The 21,953-nt window shown below is 39.0% G+C and overlaps 1 protein-coding gene across 1 annotated transcript in view; it reads left to right on the top strand.

Annotated features, from left to right (window-relative positions):
* MAP3K7CL (MAP3K7 C-terminal like) overlaps positions 1-21,953 on the top strand; it is a 51,851-nt gene that overhangs the window by 13,081 nt on the left and 16,817 nt on the right. Inside the window, exon 2 of the mRNA XM_040421763.1 lies at positions 15,541-15,649. Coding sequence (XP_040277697.1) covers positions 15,580-15,649 — 70 coding nt within the window. The 5' untranslated portion in view covers positions 15,541-15,579. The remainder of the gene's footprint in view (positions 1-15,540; positions 15,650-21,953) is intronic.

Raw genomic sequence — 21,953 nt, forward strand, 5'->3', positions numbered from 1 at the left:
GTGTGACATTACGAGTACTGTATGGTGACATTAGTTATGTGTACAGTGTGACATTATGAGTACTGTATGGTGACATTAGTTATGTGTACAGAGTGACATTATGAGTACTGTATGGTGACATTAGTTATGTGTACAGTGTGACATTACGAGTACTGTATGGTGACATTGGTTATGTGTACAGTGTGACATTACGAGTACTGTATGGTGACATTAGTTATGTGTACAGTGTGACATTATGAGTACTGTATGGTGACATTAGTTATGTGTACAGTGTGGCATTATGAGTACTGTATGGTGACATTAGTTATGTGTACAGTGTGACATTACGAGTACTGTATGGTGACATTGGTTATGTGTACAGTGTGACATTACGAGTACTGTATGGTGACATTAGTTATGTGTACAGTGTGACATTATGAGTACTGTATGGTGACATTAGTTATGTGTACAGTGTGACATTATGAGTACTGTAGGGTGACATTAGTTATGTGTACAGTGTGACATTATGAGTACTGTATGGTGACATTGGTTATGTGTACAGTGTGACATTACGAGTACTGTATGGTGACATTAGTTATGTGTACAGTGTGACATTATGAGTACTGTATGGTGACATTGGTTATGTGTACAGTGTGACATTATGAGTACTGTATGGTGACATTGGTTATGTGTACAGTGTGACATTACGAGTACTGTATGGTGACATTAGTTATGTGTACAGTGTGACATTACGAGTACTGTATGGTGACATTGGTTATGTGTACAGTGTGACATTATGAGTACTGTAGGGTGACATTAGTTATGTGTACAGTGTGACATTATGAGTACTGTATGGTGACATTAGTTATGTGTACAGTGTGACATTATGAGTACTGTATGGTGACATTAGTTATGTGTACAGTGTGGCATTATGAGTACTGTATGGTGACATTGGTTATGTGTACAGTGTGACATTACGAGTACTGTATGGTGACATTAGTTATGTGTACAGTGTGACATTACGAGTACTGTATGGTGACATTGGTTATGTGTACAGTGTGACATTATGAGTACTGTATGGTGACAATAGTTATGTGTACAGTGTGACATTATGAGTACTGTATGGTGACATTAGTTATGTGTACAGTGTGGCATTATGAGTACTGTATGGTGACATTGGTTATGTGTACAGTGTGACATTATGAGTACTGTATGGTGACATTAGTTATGTGTACAGTGTGACATTATGAGTACTGTATGGTGACATTGGTTATGTGTACAGAGTGACATTATGAGTACTGTATGGTGACATTAGTTATGTGTACAGTGTGACATTACGAGTACTGTATGGTGACATTGGTTATGTGTACAGTGTGACATTATGAGTACTGTATGGTGACATTAGTTATGTGTACAGTGTGACATTATGAGTACTGTATGGTGACATTAGTTATGTGTACAGTGTGACATTACGAGTACTGTATGGTGACATTAGTTATGTGTACAGAGTGGCATTATGAGTACTGTATGGTGACATTAGTTATGTGTACAGTGTGACATTACGAGTACTGTATGGTGACATTAGTTATATGTACAGTGTGACATTATGAGTACTGTATGGTGACATTAGTTATGTGTACAGTGTGACATTATGAGTACTGTATGGTGACATTAGTTATGTGTACAGTGTGACATTATGAGTACTGTATGGTGACATTAGTTATGTGTACAGAGTGACATTATGAGTACTGTATGGTGACATTAGTTATGTGTACAGTGTGACATTACGAGTACTGTATGGTGACATTGGTTATGTGTACAGTGTGACATTACGAGTACTGTATGGTGACATTAGTTATGTGTACAGTGTGACATTATGAGTACTGTATGGTGACATTAGTTATGTGTACAGTGTGACATTATGAGTACTGTAGGGTGACATTAGTTATGTGTACAGTGTGACATTATGAGTACTGTATGGTGACATTGGTTATGTGTACAGTGTGACATTACGAGTACTGTATGGTGACATTAGTTATGTGTACAGTGTGACATTACGAGTACTGTATGGTGACATTGGTTATGTGTACAGTGTGACATTACGAGTACTGTATGGTGACATTAGTTATGTGTACAGTGTGACATTATGAGTACTGTATGGTGACATTGGTTATGTGTACAGTGTGACATTATGAGTACTGTATGGTGACATTGGTTATGTGTACAGTGTGACATTACGAGTACTGTATGGTGACATTAGTTATGTGTACAGTGTGACATTACGAGTACTGTATGGTGACATTGGTTATGTGTACAGTGTGACATTATGAGTACTGTAGGGTGACATTAGTTATGTGTACAGTGTGACATTATGAGTACTGTATGGTGACATTAGTTATGTGTACAGTGTGACATTATGAGTACTGTATGGTGACATTAGTTATGTGTACAGTGTGGCATTATGAGTACTGTATGGTGACATTGGTTATGTGTACAGTGTGACATTACGAGTACTGTATGGTGACATTAGTTATGTGTACAGTGTGACATTACGAGTACTGTATGGTGACATTAGTTATGTGTACAGTGTGACATTATGAGTACTGTATGGTGACATTAGTTATGTGTACAGTGTGACATTATGAGTACTGTATGGTGACATTAGTTATGTGTACAGTGTGACATTACGAGTACTGTATGGTGACATTGGTTATGTGTACAGTGTGACATTACGAGTACTGTATGGTGACATTAGTTATGTGTACAGTGTGACATTATGAGTACTGTATGGTGACATTAGTTATGTGTACAGTGTGGCATTATGAGTACTGTATGGTGACATTAGTTATGTGTACAGTGTGACATTACGAGTACTGTATGGTGACATTGGTTATGTGTACAGTGTGACATTACGAGTACTGTATGGTGACATTAGTTATGTGTACAGTGTGACATTATGAGTACTGTATGGTGACATTAGTTATGTGTACAGTGTGACATTATGAGTACTGTAGGGTGACATTAGTTATGTGTACAGTGTGACATTATGAGTACTGTATGGTGACATTGGTTATGTGTACAGTGTGACATTACGAGTACTGTATGGTGACATTAGTTATGTGTACAGTGTGACATTATGAGTACTGTATGGTGACATTGGTTATGTGTACAGTGTGACATTATGAGTACTGTATGGTGACATTGGTTATGTGTACAGTGTGACATTACGAGTACTGTATGGTGACATTAGTTATGTGTACAGTGTGACATTACGAGTACTGTATGGTGACATTGGTTATGTGTACAGTGTGACATTATGAGTACTGTAGGGTGACATTAGTTATGTGTACAGTGTGACATTATGAGTACTGTATGGTGACATTAGTTATGTGTACAGTGTGACATTATGAGTACTGTATGGTGACATTAGTTATGTGTACAGTGTGGCATTATGAGTACTGTATGGTGACATTGGTTATGTGTACAGTGTGACATTACGAGTACTGTATGGTGACATTAGTTATGTGTACAGTGTGACATTACGAGTACTGTATGGTGACATTGGTTATGTGTACAGTGTGACATTATGAGTACTGTATGGTGACAATAGTTATGTGTACAGTGTGACATTATGAGTACTGTATGGTGACATTAGTTATGTGTACAGTGTGGCATTATGAGTACTGTATGGTGACATTGGTTATGTGTACAGTGTGACATTATGAGTACTGTATGGTGACATTAGTTATGTGTACAGTGTGACATTATGAGTACTGTATGGTGACATTGGTTATGTGTACAGAGTGACATTATGAGTACTGTATGGTGACATTAGTTATGTGTACAGTGTGACATTACGAGTACTGTATGGTGACATTAGTTATGTGTACAGTGTGACATTATGAGTACTGTATGGTGACATTAGTTATGTGTACAGTGTGACATTACGAGTACTGTATGGTGACATTGGTTATGTGTACAGTGTGACATTATGAGTACTGTATGGTGACATTAGTTATGTGTACAGTGTGACATTATGAGTACTGTATGGTGACATTAGTTATGTGTACAGTGTGACATTATGAGTACTGTATGGTGACATTAGTTATGTGTACAGTGTGACATTATTAGTACTGTATGGTGACATTAGTTATGTGTACAGTGTGACATTACGAGTACTGTATGGTGACATTAGTTATGTGTACAGTGTGACATGAGTACTGTATGGTGACATTAGTTATGTGTACAGTGTGACATTACGAGTACTGTATGGTGACATTAGTTATGTGTACAGTGTGACATTACGAGTACTGTATGGTGACATTAGTTATGTGTACAGTGTGACATTACGAGTACTGTATGGTGACATTAGTTATGTGTACAGAGTGACATTACGAGTACTGTATGGTGACATTAGTTATGTGTACAGTGTGACATTATGAGTACTGTATGGTGACATTAGTTATGTGTACAGAGTGACATTACGAGTACTGTATGGTGACATTAGTTATGTGTACAGAGTGACATTACGAGTACTGTATGGTGACATTAGTTATGTGTACAGTGTGACATTATGAGTACTGTATGGTGACATTGGTTATGTGTACAGTGTGACATTATGAGTACTGTATGGTGACATTAGTTATGTGTACAGTGTGACATTACGAGTACTGTATGGTGACATTAGTTATGTGTACAGTGTGGCATTACGAGTACTGTATGGTGACATTAGTTATGTGTACAGTGTGACATTATGAGTACTGTATGGTGACATTAGTTATGTGTACAGTGTGACATTATGAGTACTGTATGGTGACATTAGTTATGTGTACAGTGTGACATTACGAGTACTGTATGGTGACATTAGTTATGTGTACAGAGTGACATTACGAGTACTGTATGGTGACATTAGTTATGTGTACAGTGTGACATTATGAGTACTGTATGGTGACATTGGTTATGTGTACAGTGTGACATTATGAGTACTGTATGGTGACATTAGTTATGTGTACAGTGTGACATTACGAGTACTGTATGGTGACATTAGTTATGTGTACAGTGTGGCATTACGAGTACTGTATGGTGACATTAGTTATGTGTACAGTGTGACATTATGAGTTCTGTATGGTGACATTAGTTATGTGTACAGTGTGACATTATGAGTACTGTATGGTGACATTAGTTATGTGTACAGTGTGACATTACGAGTACTGTATGGTGACATTAGTTATGTGTACAGAGTGACATTACGAGTACTGTATGGTGACATTAGTTATGTGTACAGTGTGGCATTATGAGTACTGTATGGTGACATTAGTTATGTGTACAGTGTGACATTACGAGTACTGTATGGTGACATTAGTTATATGTACAGTGTGACATTATGAGTACTGTATGGTGACATTAGTTATGTGTACAGTGTGACATTATGAGTACTGTATGGTGACATTAGTTATGTGTACAGTGTGACATTATGAGTACTGTATGGTGACATTAGTTATGTGTACAGAGTGACATTATGAGTACTGTATGGTGACATTAGTTATGTGTACAGTGTGACATTACGAGTACTGTATGGTGACATTGGTTATGTGTACAGTGTGACATTACGAGTACTGTATGGTGACATTAGTTATGTGTACAGTGTGACATTATGAGTACTGTATGGTGACATTAGTTATGTGTACAGTGTGACATTATGAGTACTGTAGGGTGACATTAGTTATGTGTACAGTGTGACATTATGAGTACTGTATGGTGACATTGGTTATGTGTACAGTGTGACATTACGAGTACTGTATGGTGACATTAGTTATGTGTACAGTGTGACATTACGAGTACTGTATGGTGACATTGGTTATGTGTACAGTGTGACATTATGAGTACTGTAGGGTGACATTAGTTATGTGTACAGTGTGACATTATGAGTACTGTATGGTGACATTAGTTATGTGTACAGTGTGACATTATGAGTACTGTATGGTGACATTAGTTATGTGTACAGTGTGGCATTATGAGTACTGTATGGTGACATTGGTTATGTGTACAGTGTGACATTACGAGTACTGTATGGTGACATTAGTTATGTGTACAGTGTGACATTACGAGTACTGTATGGTGACATTAGTTATGTGTACAGTGTGACATTATGAGTACTGTATGGTGACATTAGTTATGTGTACAGAGTGACATTATGAGTACTGTATGGTGACATTAGTTATGTGTACAGTGTGACATTACGAGTACTGTATGGTGACATTGGTTATGTGTACAGTGTGACATTATGAGTACTGTATGGTGACATTAGTTATGTGTACAGTGTGGCATTATGAGTACTGTATGGTGACATTAGTTATGTGTACAGTGTGACATTACGAGTACTGTATGGTGACATTGGTTATGTGTACAGTGTGACATTACGAGTACTGTATGGTGACATTAGTTATGTGTACAGTGTGACATTATGAGTACTGTATGGTGACATTAGTTATGTGTACAGTGTGACATTAAGAGTACTGTAGGGTGACATTAGTTATGTGTACAGTGTGACATTATGAGTACTGTATGGTGACATTGGTTATGTGTACAGTGTGACATTACGAGTACTGTATGGTGACATTAGTTATGTGTACAGTGTGACATTATGAGTACTGTATGGTGACAATAGTTATGTGTACAGTGTGACATTATGAGTACTGTATGGTGACATTAGTTATGTGTACAGTGTGGCATTATGAGTACTGTATGGTGACATTGGTTATGTGTACAGTGTGACATTATGAGTACTGTATGGTGACATTAGTTATGTGTACAGTGTGACATTATGAGTACTGTATGGTGACATTGGTTATGTGTACAGAGTGACATTATGAGTACTGTATGGTGACATTAGTTATGTGTACAGTGTGACATTACGAGTACTGTATGGTGACATTGGTTATGTGTACAGTGTGACATTATGAGTACTGTATGGTGACATTAGTTATGTGTACAGTGTGACATTATGAGTACTGTATGGTGACATTAGTTATGTGTACAGTGTGACATTACGAGTACTGTATGGTGACATTAGTTATGTGTACAGAGTGACATTACGAGTACTGTATGGTGACATTAGTTATGTGTACAGTGTGGCATTATGAGTACTGTATGGTGACATTAGTTATGTGTACAGTGTGACATTACGAGTACTGTATGGTGACATTAGTTATATGTACAGTGTGACATTATGAGTACTGTATGGTGACATTAGTTATGTGTACAGTGTGACATTATGAGTACTGTATGGTGACATTAGTTATGTGTACAGTGTGACATTATGAGTACTGTATGGTGACATTAGTTATGTGTACAGAGTGACATTATGAGTACTGTATGGTGACATTAGTTATGTGTACAGTGTGACATTACGAGTACTGTATGGTGACATTGGTTATGTGTACAGTGTGACATTACGAGTACTGTATGGTGACATTAGTTATGTGTACAGTGTGACATTATGAGTACTGTATGGTGACATTAGTTATGTGTACAGTGTGGCATTATGAGTACTGTATGGTGACATTAGTTATGTGTACAGAGTGACATTACGAGTACTGTATGGTGACATTAGTTATATGTACAGTGTGACATTATGAGTACTGTATGGTGACATTAGTTATGTGTACAGTGTGACATTATGAGTACTGTAGGGTGACATTAGTTATGTGTACAGTGTGACATTATGAGTACTGTATGGTGACATTGGTTATGTGTACAGTGTGACATTACGAGTACTGTATGGTGACATTAGTTATGTGTACAGTGTGACATTACGAGTACTGTATGGTGACATTGGTTATGTGTACAGTGTGACATTACGAGTACTGTATGGTGACATTAGTTATGTGTACAGTGTGACATTATGAGTACTGTATGGTGACATTGGTTATGTGTACAGTGTGACATTATGAGTACTGTATGGTGACATTGGTTATGTGTACAGTGTGACATTACGAGTACTGTATGGTGACATTAGTTATGTGTACAGTGTGACATTACGAGTACTGTATGGTGACATTGGTTATGTGTACAGTGTGACATTATGAGTACTGTAGGATGACATTAGTTATGTGTACAGTGTGACATTATGAGTACTGTATGGTGACATTAGTTATGTGTACAGTGTGACATTATGAGTACTGTATGGTGACATTAGTTATGTGTACAGTGTGGCATTATGAGTACTGTATGGTGACATTGGTTATGTGTACAGTGTGACATTACGAGTACTGTATGGTGACATTAGTTATGTGTACAGTGTGACATTACGAGTACTGTATGGTGACATTAGTTATGTGTACAGTGTGACATTATGAGTACTGTATGGTGACATTAGTTATGTGTACAGAGTGACATTATGAGTACTGTATGGTGACATTAGTTATGTGTACAGTGTGACATTACGAGTACTGTATGGTGACATTGGTTATGTGTACAGTGTGACATTACGAGTACTGTATGGTGACATTAGTTATGTGTACAGTGTGACATTATGAGTACTGTATGGTGACATTAGTTATGTGTACAGTGTGGCATTATGAGTACTGTATGGTGACATTAGTTATGTGTACAGTGTGACATTACGAGTACTGTATGGTGACATTGGTTATGTGTACAGTGTGACATTACGAGTACTGTATGGTGACATTAGTTATGTGTACAGTGTGACATTATGAGTACTGTATGGTGACATTAGTTATGTGTACAGTGTGACATTATGAGTACTGTAGGGTGACATTAGTTATGTGTACAGTGTGACATTATGAGTACTGTATGGTGACATTGGTTATGTGTACAGTGTGACATTACGAGTACTGTATGGTGACATTAGTTATGTGTACAGTGTGACATTATGAGTACTGTATGGTGACATTGGTTATGTGTACAGTGTGACATTATGAGTACTGTATGGTGACATTGGTTATGTGTACAGTGTGACATTACGAGTACTGTATGGTGACATTAGTTATGTGTACAGTGTGACATTACGAGTACTGTATGGTGACATTGGTTATGTGTACAGTGTGACATTATGAGTACTGTAGGGTGACATTAGTTATGTGTACAGTGTGACATTATGAGTACTGTATGGTGACATTAGTTATGTGTACAGTGTGACATTATGAGTACTGTATGGTGACATTAGTTATGTGTACAGTGTGGCATTATGAGTACTGTATGGTGACATTGGTTATGTGTACAGTGTGACATTACGAGTACTGTATGGTGACATTAGTTATGTGTACAGTGTGACATTACGAGTACTGTATGGTGACATTGGTTATGTGTACAGTGTGACATTATGAGTACTGTATGGTGACAATAGTTATGTGTACAGTGTGACATTATGAGTACTGTATGGTGACATTAGTTATGTGTACAGTGTGACATTATGAGTACTGTATGGTGACATTAGTTATGTGTACAGTGTGACATTATGAGTACTGTATGGTGACATTGGTTATGTGTACAGAGTGACATTATGAGTACTGTATGGTGACATTAGTTATGTGTACAGTGTGACATTACGAGTACTGTATGGTGACATTGGTTATGTGTACAGTGTGACATTATGAGTACTGTATGGTGACATTAGTTATGTGTACAGTGTGACATTATGAGTACTGTATGGTGACATTAGTTATGTGTACAGTGTGACATTATTAGTACTGTATGGTGACATTAGTTATGTGTACAGTGTGACATTACGAGTACTGTATGGTGACATTAGTTATGTGTACAGTGTGACATGAGTACTGTATGGTGACATTAGTTATGTGTACAGTGTGACATTACGAGTACTGTATGGTGACATTAGTTATGTGTACAGTGTGACATTACGAGTACTGTATGGTGACATTAGTTATGTGTACAGTGTGACATTACGAGTACTGTATGGTGACATTAGTTATGTGTACAGAGTGACATTACGAGTACTGTATGGTGACATTAGTTATGTGTACAGTGTGACATTATGAGTACTGTATGGTGACATTAGTTATGTGTACAGTGTGACATTACGAGTACTGTATGGTGACATTAGTTATGTGTACAGTGTGACATTATGAGTACTGTATGGTGACATTAGTTATGTGTACAGTGTGACATTACGAGTACTGTATGGTGACATTAGTTATGTGTACAGTGTGACATTACGAGTACTGTATGGTGACATTAGTTATGTGTACAGTGTGGCATTACGAGTACTGTATGGTGACATTAGTTATGTGTACAGTGTGACATTATGAGTACTGTATGGTGACATTAGTTATGTGTACAGTGTGACATTACGAGTACTGTATGGTGACATTAGTTATGTGTACAGAGTGACATTACGAGTACTGTATGGTGACATTAGTTATATGTACTGTGTGACATTATGAGTACTGTATGGTGACATTAGTTATGTGTACAGTGTGACACTATGAGTACTGTATGGTGACATTAGTTATGTGTACAGTGTGACATTACGAGTACTGTATGGTGACATTGGTTATGTGTACAGTGTGACATTACGAGTACTGTATGGTGACATTAGTTATGTGTACAGTGTGACATTATGAGTACTGTATGGTGACATTAGTTATGTGTACAGTGTGACATTATGAGTACTGTATGGTGACATTAGTTATGTGTACAGTGTGACATTATGAGTACTGTATGGTGACATTGGTTATGTGTACAGAGTGACATTATGAGTACTGTATGGTGACATTAGTTATGTGTACAGTGTGACATTATGAGTACTGTATGGTGACATTAGTTATGTGTACAGTGTGACATTACGAGTACTGTATGGTGACATTAGTTATGTGTACAGTGTGACATTATGAGTTCTGTATGGTGACATTGGTTATGTGTACAGTGTGACATTATGAGTACTGTATGGTGACATTAGTTATGTGTACAGTGTGACATTATGAGTACTGTATGGTGACATTAGTTATGTGTACAATGTGACATTACGAGTACTGTATGGTGACATTAGTTATATGTACAGTGTGACATTATGAGTACTGTATGGTGACATTAGTTATGTGTACAGTGTGACACTATGAGTACTGTATGGTGACATTAGTTATGTGTACAGTGTGACATTACGAGTACTGTATGGTGACATTGGTTATGTGTACAGTGTGACATTACGAGTACTGTATGGTGACATTAGTTATGTGTACAGTGTGACATTATGAGTACTGTATGGTGACATTAGTTATGTGTACAGTGTGACATTATGAGTACTGTATGGTGACATTAGTTATGTGTACAGTGTGACATTATGAGTACTGTATGGTGACATTGGTTATGTGTACAGAGTGACATTATGAGTACTGTATGGTGACATTAGTTATGTGTACAGTGTGACATTGTGAGTACTGTATGGTGACATTAGTTATGTGTACAGTGTGACATTATGAGTACTGTAGGGTGACATTAGTTATGTGTACAGTGTGGCATTATAAGTACTGTATGGTGACATTAGTTATGTGTACAGTGTGACATTATGAGTACTGTATGGTGACATTAGTTATGTGTACAGTGTGACATTACGAGTACTGTATGGTGACATTAGTTATGTGTACAGTGTGACATTATGAGTACTGTATGGTGACATTGGTTATGTGTACAGTGTGACATTATGAGTACTGTATGGTGACATTGGTTATGTGTACAGTGTGACATTACGAGTACTGTATGGTGACATTAGTTATGTGTACAGTGTGACATTACGAGTACTGTATGGTGACATTAGTTATGTGTACAGTGTGACATTATGAGTACTGTATGGTGACATTAGTTATGTGTACAGTGTGGCATTATGAGTACTGTATGGTGACATTAGTTATGTGTACAGTGTGACATTACGAGTACTGTATGGTGACATTAGTTATGTGTACAGTGTGACATTATTAGTACTGTATGGTGACATTGGTTATGTGTACAGTGTGGCATTACGAGTACTGTATGGTGACATTGGTTATGTGTACAGTGTGACATTATGAGTACTGTATGGTGACATTAGTTATGTGTACAGTGTGGCATTATGAGTACTGTATGGTGACATTAGTTATGTGTACAGTGTGACATTATGAGTACTGTATGGTGACATTAGTTATGTGTACAGTGTGGCATTATGAGTACTGTATGGTGACATTAGTTATGTGTACAGTGTGACATTATGAGTACTGTATGGTGACATTAGTTATGTGTACAGTGTGACATTACGAGTACTGTATGGTGACATTAGTTATGTGTACAGAGTGACATTACGAGTACTGTATGGTGACATTAGTTATGTGTACAGTGTGACACTATGAGTACTGTATGGTGACATTAGTTATGTGTACAGTGTGACATTACGAGTACTGTATGGTGACATTGGTTATGTGTACAGTGTGACATTACGAGTACTGTATGGTGACATTAGTTATGTGTACAGTGTGACATTACGAGTACTGTATGGTGACATTAGTTATGTGTACAGTGTGACATTACGAGTACTGTATGGTGACATTAGTTATGTGTACAGTGTGACATTACGAGTACTGTATGGTGACATTAGTTATGTGTACAGTGTGACATTATTAGTACTGTATGGTGACATTAGTTATGTGTACAGTGTGACATTATGAGTACTGTATGGTGACATTAGTTATGTGTACAGTGTGACATGAGTACTGTATGGTGACATTAGTTATGTGTACAGTGTGACATTACGAGTACTGTATGGTGACATTAGTTATGTGTACAGTGTGACATTACGAGTACTGTATGGTGACATTAGTTATGTGTACAGTGTGACATTATGAGTACTGTATGGTGACATTAGTTATGTGTACAGTGTGACATTATGAGTACTGTATGGTGACATTAGTTATGTGTACAGTGTGACATTACGAGTACTGTATGGTGACATTAGTTATGTGTACAGAGTGACATTACGAGTACTGTATGGTGACATTAGTTATGTGTACAGTGTGACACTATGAGTACTGTATGGTGACATTAGTTATGTGTACAGTGTGACATTACGAGTACTGTATGGTGACATTAGTTATGTGTACAGTGTGACATTATGAGTACTGTATGGTGACATTGGTTATGTGTACAGTGTGACATTACGAGTACTGTATGGTGACATTAGTTATGTGTACAGTGTGACATTATGAGTACTGTAGGGTGACATTAGTTATGTGTACAGTGTGACATTACGAGTACTGTATGGTGACATTAGTTATGTGTACAGTGTGACATTACGAGTACTGTATGGTGACATTAGTTATGTGTACAGTGTGACATTATTAGTACTGTATGGTGACATTAGTTATGTGTACAGTGTGACATTATGAGTACTGTATGGTGACATTAGTTATGTGTACAGTGTGACATGAGTACTGTATGGTGACATTAGTTATGTGTACAGTGTGACATTACGAGTACTGTATGGTGACATTAGTTATGTGTACAGTGTGACATTACGAGTACTGTATGGTGACATTAGTTATGTGTACAGTGTGACATTACGAGTACTGTATGGTGACATTAGTTATGTGTACAGTGTGACATTATTAGTACTGTATGGTGACATTAGTTATGTGTACAGTGTGACATTATGAGTACTGTATGGTGACATTAGTTATGTGTACAGTGTGACATGAGTACTGTATGGTGACATTAGTTATGTGTACAGTGTGACATTACGAGTACTGTATGGTGACATTAGTTATGTGTACAGTGTGACATTACGAGTACTGTATGGTGACATTAGTTATGTGTACAGTGTGACATTATGAGTACTGTATGGTGACATTAGTTATGTGTACAGTGTGACATTATGAGTACTGTATGGTGACATTAGTTATGTGTACAGTGTGACATTACGAGTACTGTATGGTGACATTAGTTATGTGTACAGTGTGACATGAGTACTGTATGGTGACATTAGTTATGTGTGCAGTGTGACATTACGAGTACTGTATGGTGACATTAGTTATGTGTACAGTGTGACATTACGAGTACTGTATGGTGACATTAGTTATGTGTACAGTGTGACATTATTAGTACTGTATGGTGACATTAGTTATGTGTACAGTGTGACATTACGAGTACTGTATGGTGACATTAGTTATGTGTACAGTGTGACATTATGAGTACTGTATGGTGACATTAGTTATGTGTACAGTGTGACATGAGTACTGTATGGTGACATTAGTTATGTGTACAGTGTGACATTACGAGTACTGTATGGTGACATTAGTTATGTGTACAGTGTGACATTACGAGTACTGTATGGTGACATTAGTTATGTGTACAGTGTGACATTATTAGTACTGTATGGTGACATTAGTTATGTGTACAGTGTGACATTATGAGTACTGTATGGTGACATTAGTTATGTGTACAGTGTGACATGAGTACTGTATGGTGACATTAGTTATGTGTACAGTGTGACATTACGAGTACTGTATGGTGACATTAGTTATGTGTACAGTGTGGCATTACGAGTACTGTATGGTGACATTAGTTATGTGTACAGTGTGACATTATTAGTACTGTATGGTGACATTAGTTATGTGTACAGTGTGACATTACGAGTACTGTATGGTGACATTAGTTATGTGTACAGTGTGACATTATGAGTACTGTATGGTGACATTAGTTATGTGTACAGTGTGACATTATGAGTACTGTATGGTGACATTAGTTATGTGTACAGTGTGACATTACGAGTACTGTATGGTGACATTGGTTATGTGTACAGTGTGACATTATGAGTACTGTATGGTGACATTAGTTATGTGTACAGTGTGACATTATGAGTACTGTATGGTGACATTAGTTATGTGTACAGTGTGACATTAGTACTGTATGGTGACATTAGTTATGTGTACAGTGTGGCATTATGAGTACTGTATGGTGACATTGGTTATGTGTACAGTGTGACATTACGAGTACTGTATGGTGACATTAGTTATGTGTACAGTGTGACATTACGAGTACTGTATGGTGACATTAGTTATGTGTACAGTGTGACATTAGTACTGTATGGTGACATTAGTTATGTGTACAGTGTGGCATTATGAGTACTGTATGGTGACATTGGTTATGTGTACAGTGTGACATTACGAGTACTGTATGGTGACATTAGTTATGTGTACAGTGTGACATTACGAGTACTGTATGGTGACATTAGTTATGTGTACAGTGTGACATTAGTACTGTATGGTGACATTAGTTATGTGTACAGTGTGACATTAGTACTGTATGGTGACATTAGTTATGTGTGTGCGTGTCACATAGCTGCCTCCCCCACTTGATAAAACCCAATGTATCTGGCTCAAAGTTTTATTTCTTTTAAGGTCGGCACAAGATTATTTTGCCTCTTGTTAAAAAGATTTTCATTTGAATGGTCTTTTATGCTTTTTTCCCCCAATGTAATTCTAAATTTCCAATTCAAAGTGCTAGAATTTTTTCTTTGCTGCATTACCGACTGTTTATGTGTTATTCTTCTCGTTTCAGTATTATTTCAGATAAGGCGGTTGAAGTCATTGTGCCCACATGATCACCACGGCAAGAATCCCCGCTGATAAACCCGTGCGCATTTCCTTCAGTCTTAATGACTCCGCAGGTACCGCATTTATCTGCCTCTACCTCAGTGAACAAGAAGCAGACCACACATCCCGTGGCGGATAAAAATCTGCTATCCGCTATCTCTATTTGTCACAAAGGCTTCCTTATAATGAATACCGTACAATATGCATGAGCCGAGGCTCTGTTCCTTCACTGCTTACGGTCGTGGTACTTTTGTTGTATTTAAGGGGAACATGCATATAAAAATCACCTGGAATAATAAACTTCAAAAAGTGGATGGTGGGAATTTATGTAGGTATGTAAAGGGTATATCCAAACCCAGTTGAAAAGATGGACTCTTTTGAATAGACCCTCAGACAGAGGATAAGATTCTCAAAATCATTATCTACAGGGGTTCCTCAGATAGATTATATGAAATAGACCCTACAGTGTTCATTGAATATCTGGAAGGGTTTAGCAGATTATATATAATATATTACAGAAGTCTTCTCATACAGTATCTGAGAGGGTCTCCCAGATTATTGGACTCCTCAGATAGATTAGTAACATAGTAACATAGTACATAAGGCTGAAAAAATACATTTGTCCATCCAGTTCGGCCTGTCATCCAGCAAGTTGATCCAGAGGAAGGCAAAAAAAAACCCTGTGAGGTAGAAGCCAATTTTCTCACTTTACGGGAAAAAAATTCCTTCCCGACTCCAATCAGGCAATCAGAATATCTCCCTGGATCAACGACCCCTCTCTAGTAGCTATAGCCTGTAATATTATTACACTCTAGAAACACATCCAGGCCCCTCTTGAATTCCTTTATTGTACTCACCATCACCACCTCCTCAGGCAGAGAGTTCCATAGTCTCACTGCTCTTACCGTAAAGAATCCTCTTCTATGTTTGTGTACAAACCTTCTTTCCTCCAGACGCAGAGGATGTCCCCTCGTCACAGTCACAGTCCTGGGGATAAATAGATGATGGGAGTGATCTCTGTACTGACCCCTGATACAGTTATACATAGTAATTAGATCTCCCCTCAGTCGTCTTTTTTGTAAAGTGAATAACCCTAATTTTGATAATCTTTCAGGGTACTGTAGTTGCCCCATTCCAGTTATTACTTTAGTTGCCCTCCTCTGAACCCTCTCCATCTCTGCTATGTCTGCCTTGTTTACAGGAGCCCAGAACTGTACACAGTACTCCATGTGTGGTCTGACCAGTGATTTGTAAAGTGGTAGGAATATGTTCTCATCACGGGCATCTATGCCCCTTTTGATGCAACCCATTATCTTATTGGCTTTGGCAGCAGCTGCCTGACACTGGTTTTTGCAGCTTAGTTTGCTTTTTATTAAAATTCATAGGTCCTTTTCCATGTCAGCGTTACCCAGTGTTTTACCATTTAGTATGTACGGGTGACTTGCATTATTCCTTCCCATTGCATAACCTTACATTTGTCAGTGTTAAACCTCATCTGCCACTTCTCTGCCCAAGCCTCCAATCTATCCAGATCCCTCTGTAGCAGTATACTGTCCTCTGTAGTATATATATATACAGTATACTGTGCTCTGTAGTATATATATATACAGTATACTGTCCTCTGTAGTATATATATACAGTATACTGTCCTCTGTAGTATATATACAGTATATTGTACTCTGTAGTCTATATATACACAGTATACCATCCTCTGTAGTATATATATATATATATATATATATATATATATACACAGACTGTCCTCTGTAGTGTGTATATATATATATACAGTACAGACCAAAAGTTTGTACACACCTTCTCATTCAAAGAGTTTTCTTTATTTTCATGACTATGAAAATTGTAGATTCACACTGAAGGCATCAAAACTATGAATTAACACATGTGGAATTATATACATAACAAACAAGTGTGAAACAACTGAAAATATGTCATATTCTAGGTTCTTCAAAGTAGCCACCTTTTGCTTTGATTACTGCTTTGCACACTCTTGGCATTCTCTTGATGAGCTTCAAGAGGTAGTCCCCTGAAATGGTCTTCCAACAGTCTTGAAGGAGTTCCCAGAGATGCTTAGCACTTGTTGGCCCTTTTGCCTTCACTCTGCGGTCCAGCTCACCCCAAACCATCTCGATTGGGTTCAGGTCTGGTGACTGTGGAGGCCAGGTCATCTGGCGCAGCACCCCATCACTCTCCTTCATGGTCAAATAGCCCTTACTTTCAAAGTTTTCCCAATTTTTCGGCTGACTGACTGACCTTCATTTCTTAAAGTAAGGGCCCTTTCACACTTGCGTTGTCCGGATCCGGCGTGCACTCCATTTGCCGGAGGTGCCCGCCGGATCCGGAAAAACGCAAGTGAACTGAAAGCATGTGAAGACGGATCCGTCTTCAAAATGCGTTCAGTGTTACTATGGCAGCCAGGACGCTATTAAAGTCCTGCTGGCCATAGTAGTAGTGGGGAGCGGGGGAGCAGTATACATACAGTCCGTGCGGCTCCCCGGGCGCTCCAGAATGACGTCAGAGCGCCTCATGCGCATGGATCACATGATCCATGCGATCACGTCATCCATGCGTGTGGGGCGCCCTGACGTCACTCTGGAGCGCCCGGGGAGCCGCACGGACGGTAAGTATACTGCTCCCCCGCTCCCCACTACACTTTACCATGGCTGCCAGGACTTTAGCGTCCTGGGAGCCATGGTAACCATTCAGAAAAAGCTAAATGTCGGCTCCGGCAATGCGCCAAAACGACGTTTAGCTTAAGGCCGGATCCGGATTAATGCCTTTCAATGGGCATTAATTCCGGATCCGGCCTTGCGGCAAGTGTTCAGGATTTTTGGCCGGAGCAAAAAGCGCAGCATGCTGCGGTATTTTCTCCGGCCAAAAAACGTTCCGGTCCGGAACTGAAGACATCCTGATGCATCCTGAATGGATTTCTCTCCATTCAGAATGCATTGGGATAAAACTGATCAGGATTCTTCCGGCATAGAGCCCCGACGACGGAACTCTATGCCGGAAGAAAAGAACGCAAGTGTGAAAGAGCCCTAATGATGGCCACTCGTTTTTCTTTACTTAGCTGCTTTTTTCTTGCCATAATACAAATTCTAACAGTCTATTCAGTAGGACTATCAGCTGTGTATCCACCTGACTTCTCCTCAACGCCACTGATGGTTCCAAATCCCACTTATTAAACATGACAGGGCACACCTGTGAAGTCAAAACCATTTCATGGGACTAACTCTTGAAGCTCATCAAGAGAATGCCAAGAGTGTGCAAAGCAGTAATCAAAGCAAAAGGTGGCTACTGAAGAACCTAGAATATGACATATTTTCAGTTGTTTCACACTTGTTTGTTATGTATATAATTCCACATGTGTTAATTCATAGTTTTGATGCCTTCATAGTCATAAAAATAAAGAAAACTCTTTGAATGAGAAGGTGTGTCCAAACTTTTGGTCTGTACTGTATATATACACACACACACAGTATACCATCCTCTGTCGTATATATATATATATATACAGTATACTTTCCTCTTCCAAGTTAATTACTTTACACAGTTTAGTGTCATCTTCAAAAATTTATATTTTACTGTGCAAGCCTACTACAAGATCAGTAATAAATATATTGAAGAGAATAGGGTCCAATACTGACCCCTGTGGTACCCCACTAGTGACAGTGACCCCTCCAATACTGACCCCTGTGGTACCCCACTAGTGACAGTGACCCAATCTGACTGTGAACCATTAAAAACAACCCTCTGGTATATAAGGCAAAAAAGAAAAATCAGCAGGGAAGGCTGCTCTAGTGGCATAAATGTGTAGAGGATCTGCACATACATCAAGAGAGTATAATGTGGGAATTGTTAGCAAGAAATGGGCTCGTATGGTCATACATAACCTGCACAACTTCCAATTGCTGCCACCAATTAAAAGATCTTAAGACAACTGAAATGGCACCACTACCTATAGAATAATCGGGTATAGGACAGTGTAGTGATGACATAGGAGGCTGAATGGTATAGAAATTCTGTCTTTCTGATATAGACAGTCTATAAATATGTTAAAGGGGTTCTGCAGTTCTTTTAAACTGATGATCTATCCTTTGGATAGATCATCAGCATCTGATCGGCGGGGGATCAGACACCTGGGACCCCTGCCGATCAGCTGTTTCAGAAGGCAGTGGCGCTGGCAGTAGCGCCGCAGACTTCTCTCCGTTTCCCTCAGGCCCAGTGACGTCACGACTAGTATCACTGGCCTGGGCGGGGCTAAGCTCTGTTCACTTTATTAGAGCTTAGCCTCTTCCAGGCCAGTAATACTAGTCGTGACGTCACTGGGCCTGCGGTAAACGGCGAGAAGGCCGTGGCGCTACTGCCAGCGCCACTGCCTTCTCAAACTGCTGATTGGCGGGGGTGTCGGGTGTCGGACCGCTGCTAATCAGATATTGATGATCTATCCAGAGGATAGATCATCAGTTTAAAAGAACTGCAGAACCCCTTTAAAGATGTTAAACTTACTGGCCTATAGTTTCCGGGATCTGTTTTTAGACCTATTTTGAATATTTTGGCGCCACATTTGCTATGCGCCAATCCTGTGGAACACTCTCTGTCAATATACAGTGGTACTTCGAGTTACAATACTAATTAGTTCCAGGACGACTATTGTATGTTGAAACCATTGAGTAATTGGTTCGAAAAGCCCCAAAATGTCATCCAAGATAAGAGAAAATGAAGATTTAGGAAAAATAAGCAGAAAACAAGTCCTTACATATTACAGTAAGGAATAGCTGCTAACTAGTAATTAATACAGCTATTTTACCAGAGAAGTGGCATTGATTGGTTGGGTCTGAGTCTGAGGCGTTGTATGTTGAGTCTAGTTTCAACTTACGATGGGTCAGAAAAGACCATTGTATGTTTGAAAATTTTGTATACTGAGGCCATTAATCACTGTAAAGTCCTTAGATATCAGAAATAAGGGTCTGGCTATGACATTACTTAATATTCTTAGGATACAGGGGTGTATAATACCATCTGGTTCCGTCAATTTTCTATTTTTATCTTTTTAAGATGCCGCTGTACTTCTTCCTGGGTCAGACAGGGCACTTTTAATCAGGAATTTACTTTTATATTCTGCATTTCATCTGACAGTTTATTTTCCTCAGTGAATATAGTGGAGAAAAAATAAATTTAACCGCTTGCCGTCACACTAACGCCGAAAGGCGTCAGTGCGGCGGCTCTCTCAGGTCTCGATGACGCCTTTTGGCGTCATCTCGTGAGACCCGAGATTTCGCGTGAACGCGCGCGTTCACAGCGGCGCGCTGCTCGGAAGTTATACTACAGCCTGCTAGCGATGATCATTCGCTGGCAGGCTGTAGATGTTAAAATAATCGCATCAGAAAGGTATATTAGACACTGTTTTGTTAACAACGTCTAATATACCTGCTACCTGGTCCTCTGGTGGTCCCTTTTGCTTGGATCGACCACCAGAGGACAAAGGCAGCTCTGTAAGTAGCACCAATCACCACACAACACTACACCACCCCTGTTACTTATTAACCCCTTATTAACCCCTGATCACCCCATATAGACTCCCTGATCACCCCCCTGTCATTAATCACCCCCCTGTAAGACTCCATTCAGACATCCGTATGTGTTTTGCAGATCTGCGGATCCACAGATCCGCAAAACACGGACACCGGCAATGTGCTTTCTGCATTTTGCGGATCCACACATTGCCAGAACTATATAGAAAATGCATTTTCTTGTTTACAATTGCGGACAAGAATAGGACATGTTCTATATTTTTGCGGAACGGAAGTGCGGACCCGGAAGTGCAGATCCGCAATTCCGGATCCGAGCAGGACAAAGTCTGTCCCCATAGAAATGAATGGGTCCGCAATTCCATTCCCCAAAATGCGAAACAGAATTGCGGACGTGTGAATGGGGCCTAAGGGTCCCTTATCACCGCCAGTTAGTTAGCTACTTGTTAGGTAGTTAGCGCCCAGCCCACCGCACCGCAGTCACTGATTAGTCGCTGATTAGCGTCATCACTGTAATAGCACTAGTACTATATAGTATCTGTAAGTGATCAAGACTGATCGCAATCAGATCTATATCAGTACATTAGGGTCACCTTAGGCTCTACAAAAAATGCAGTGTTCGCCCGATCAGGCCTGATCTTGTGCGCACACTTGCGTTCAGTCCGCCCCACCGCAGTGACAGAATTTTTTTTCTGATCACTGCAAAAACACAGTAAAATCGCTGCGGCGCTATAAAGATCACTTTTGAGGGGCATGGCGAGTTCATAGAAGATTTTTTTTTTGCCACAAATTAGTGGAAATTGATTTCTTTTTGTTTTTTTGTTTTTTC

This window comes from Bufo bufo, chromosome 3 (assembly GCF_905171765.1).
Source record: "Bufo bufo chromosome 3, aBufBuf1.1, whole genome shotgun sequence".
NCBI lineage: Eukaryota > Metazoa > Chordata > Amphibia > Anura > Bufonidae > Bufo > Bufo bufo.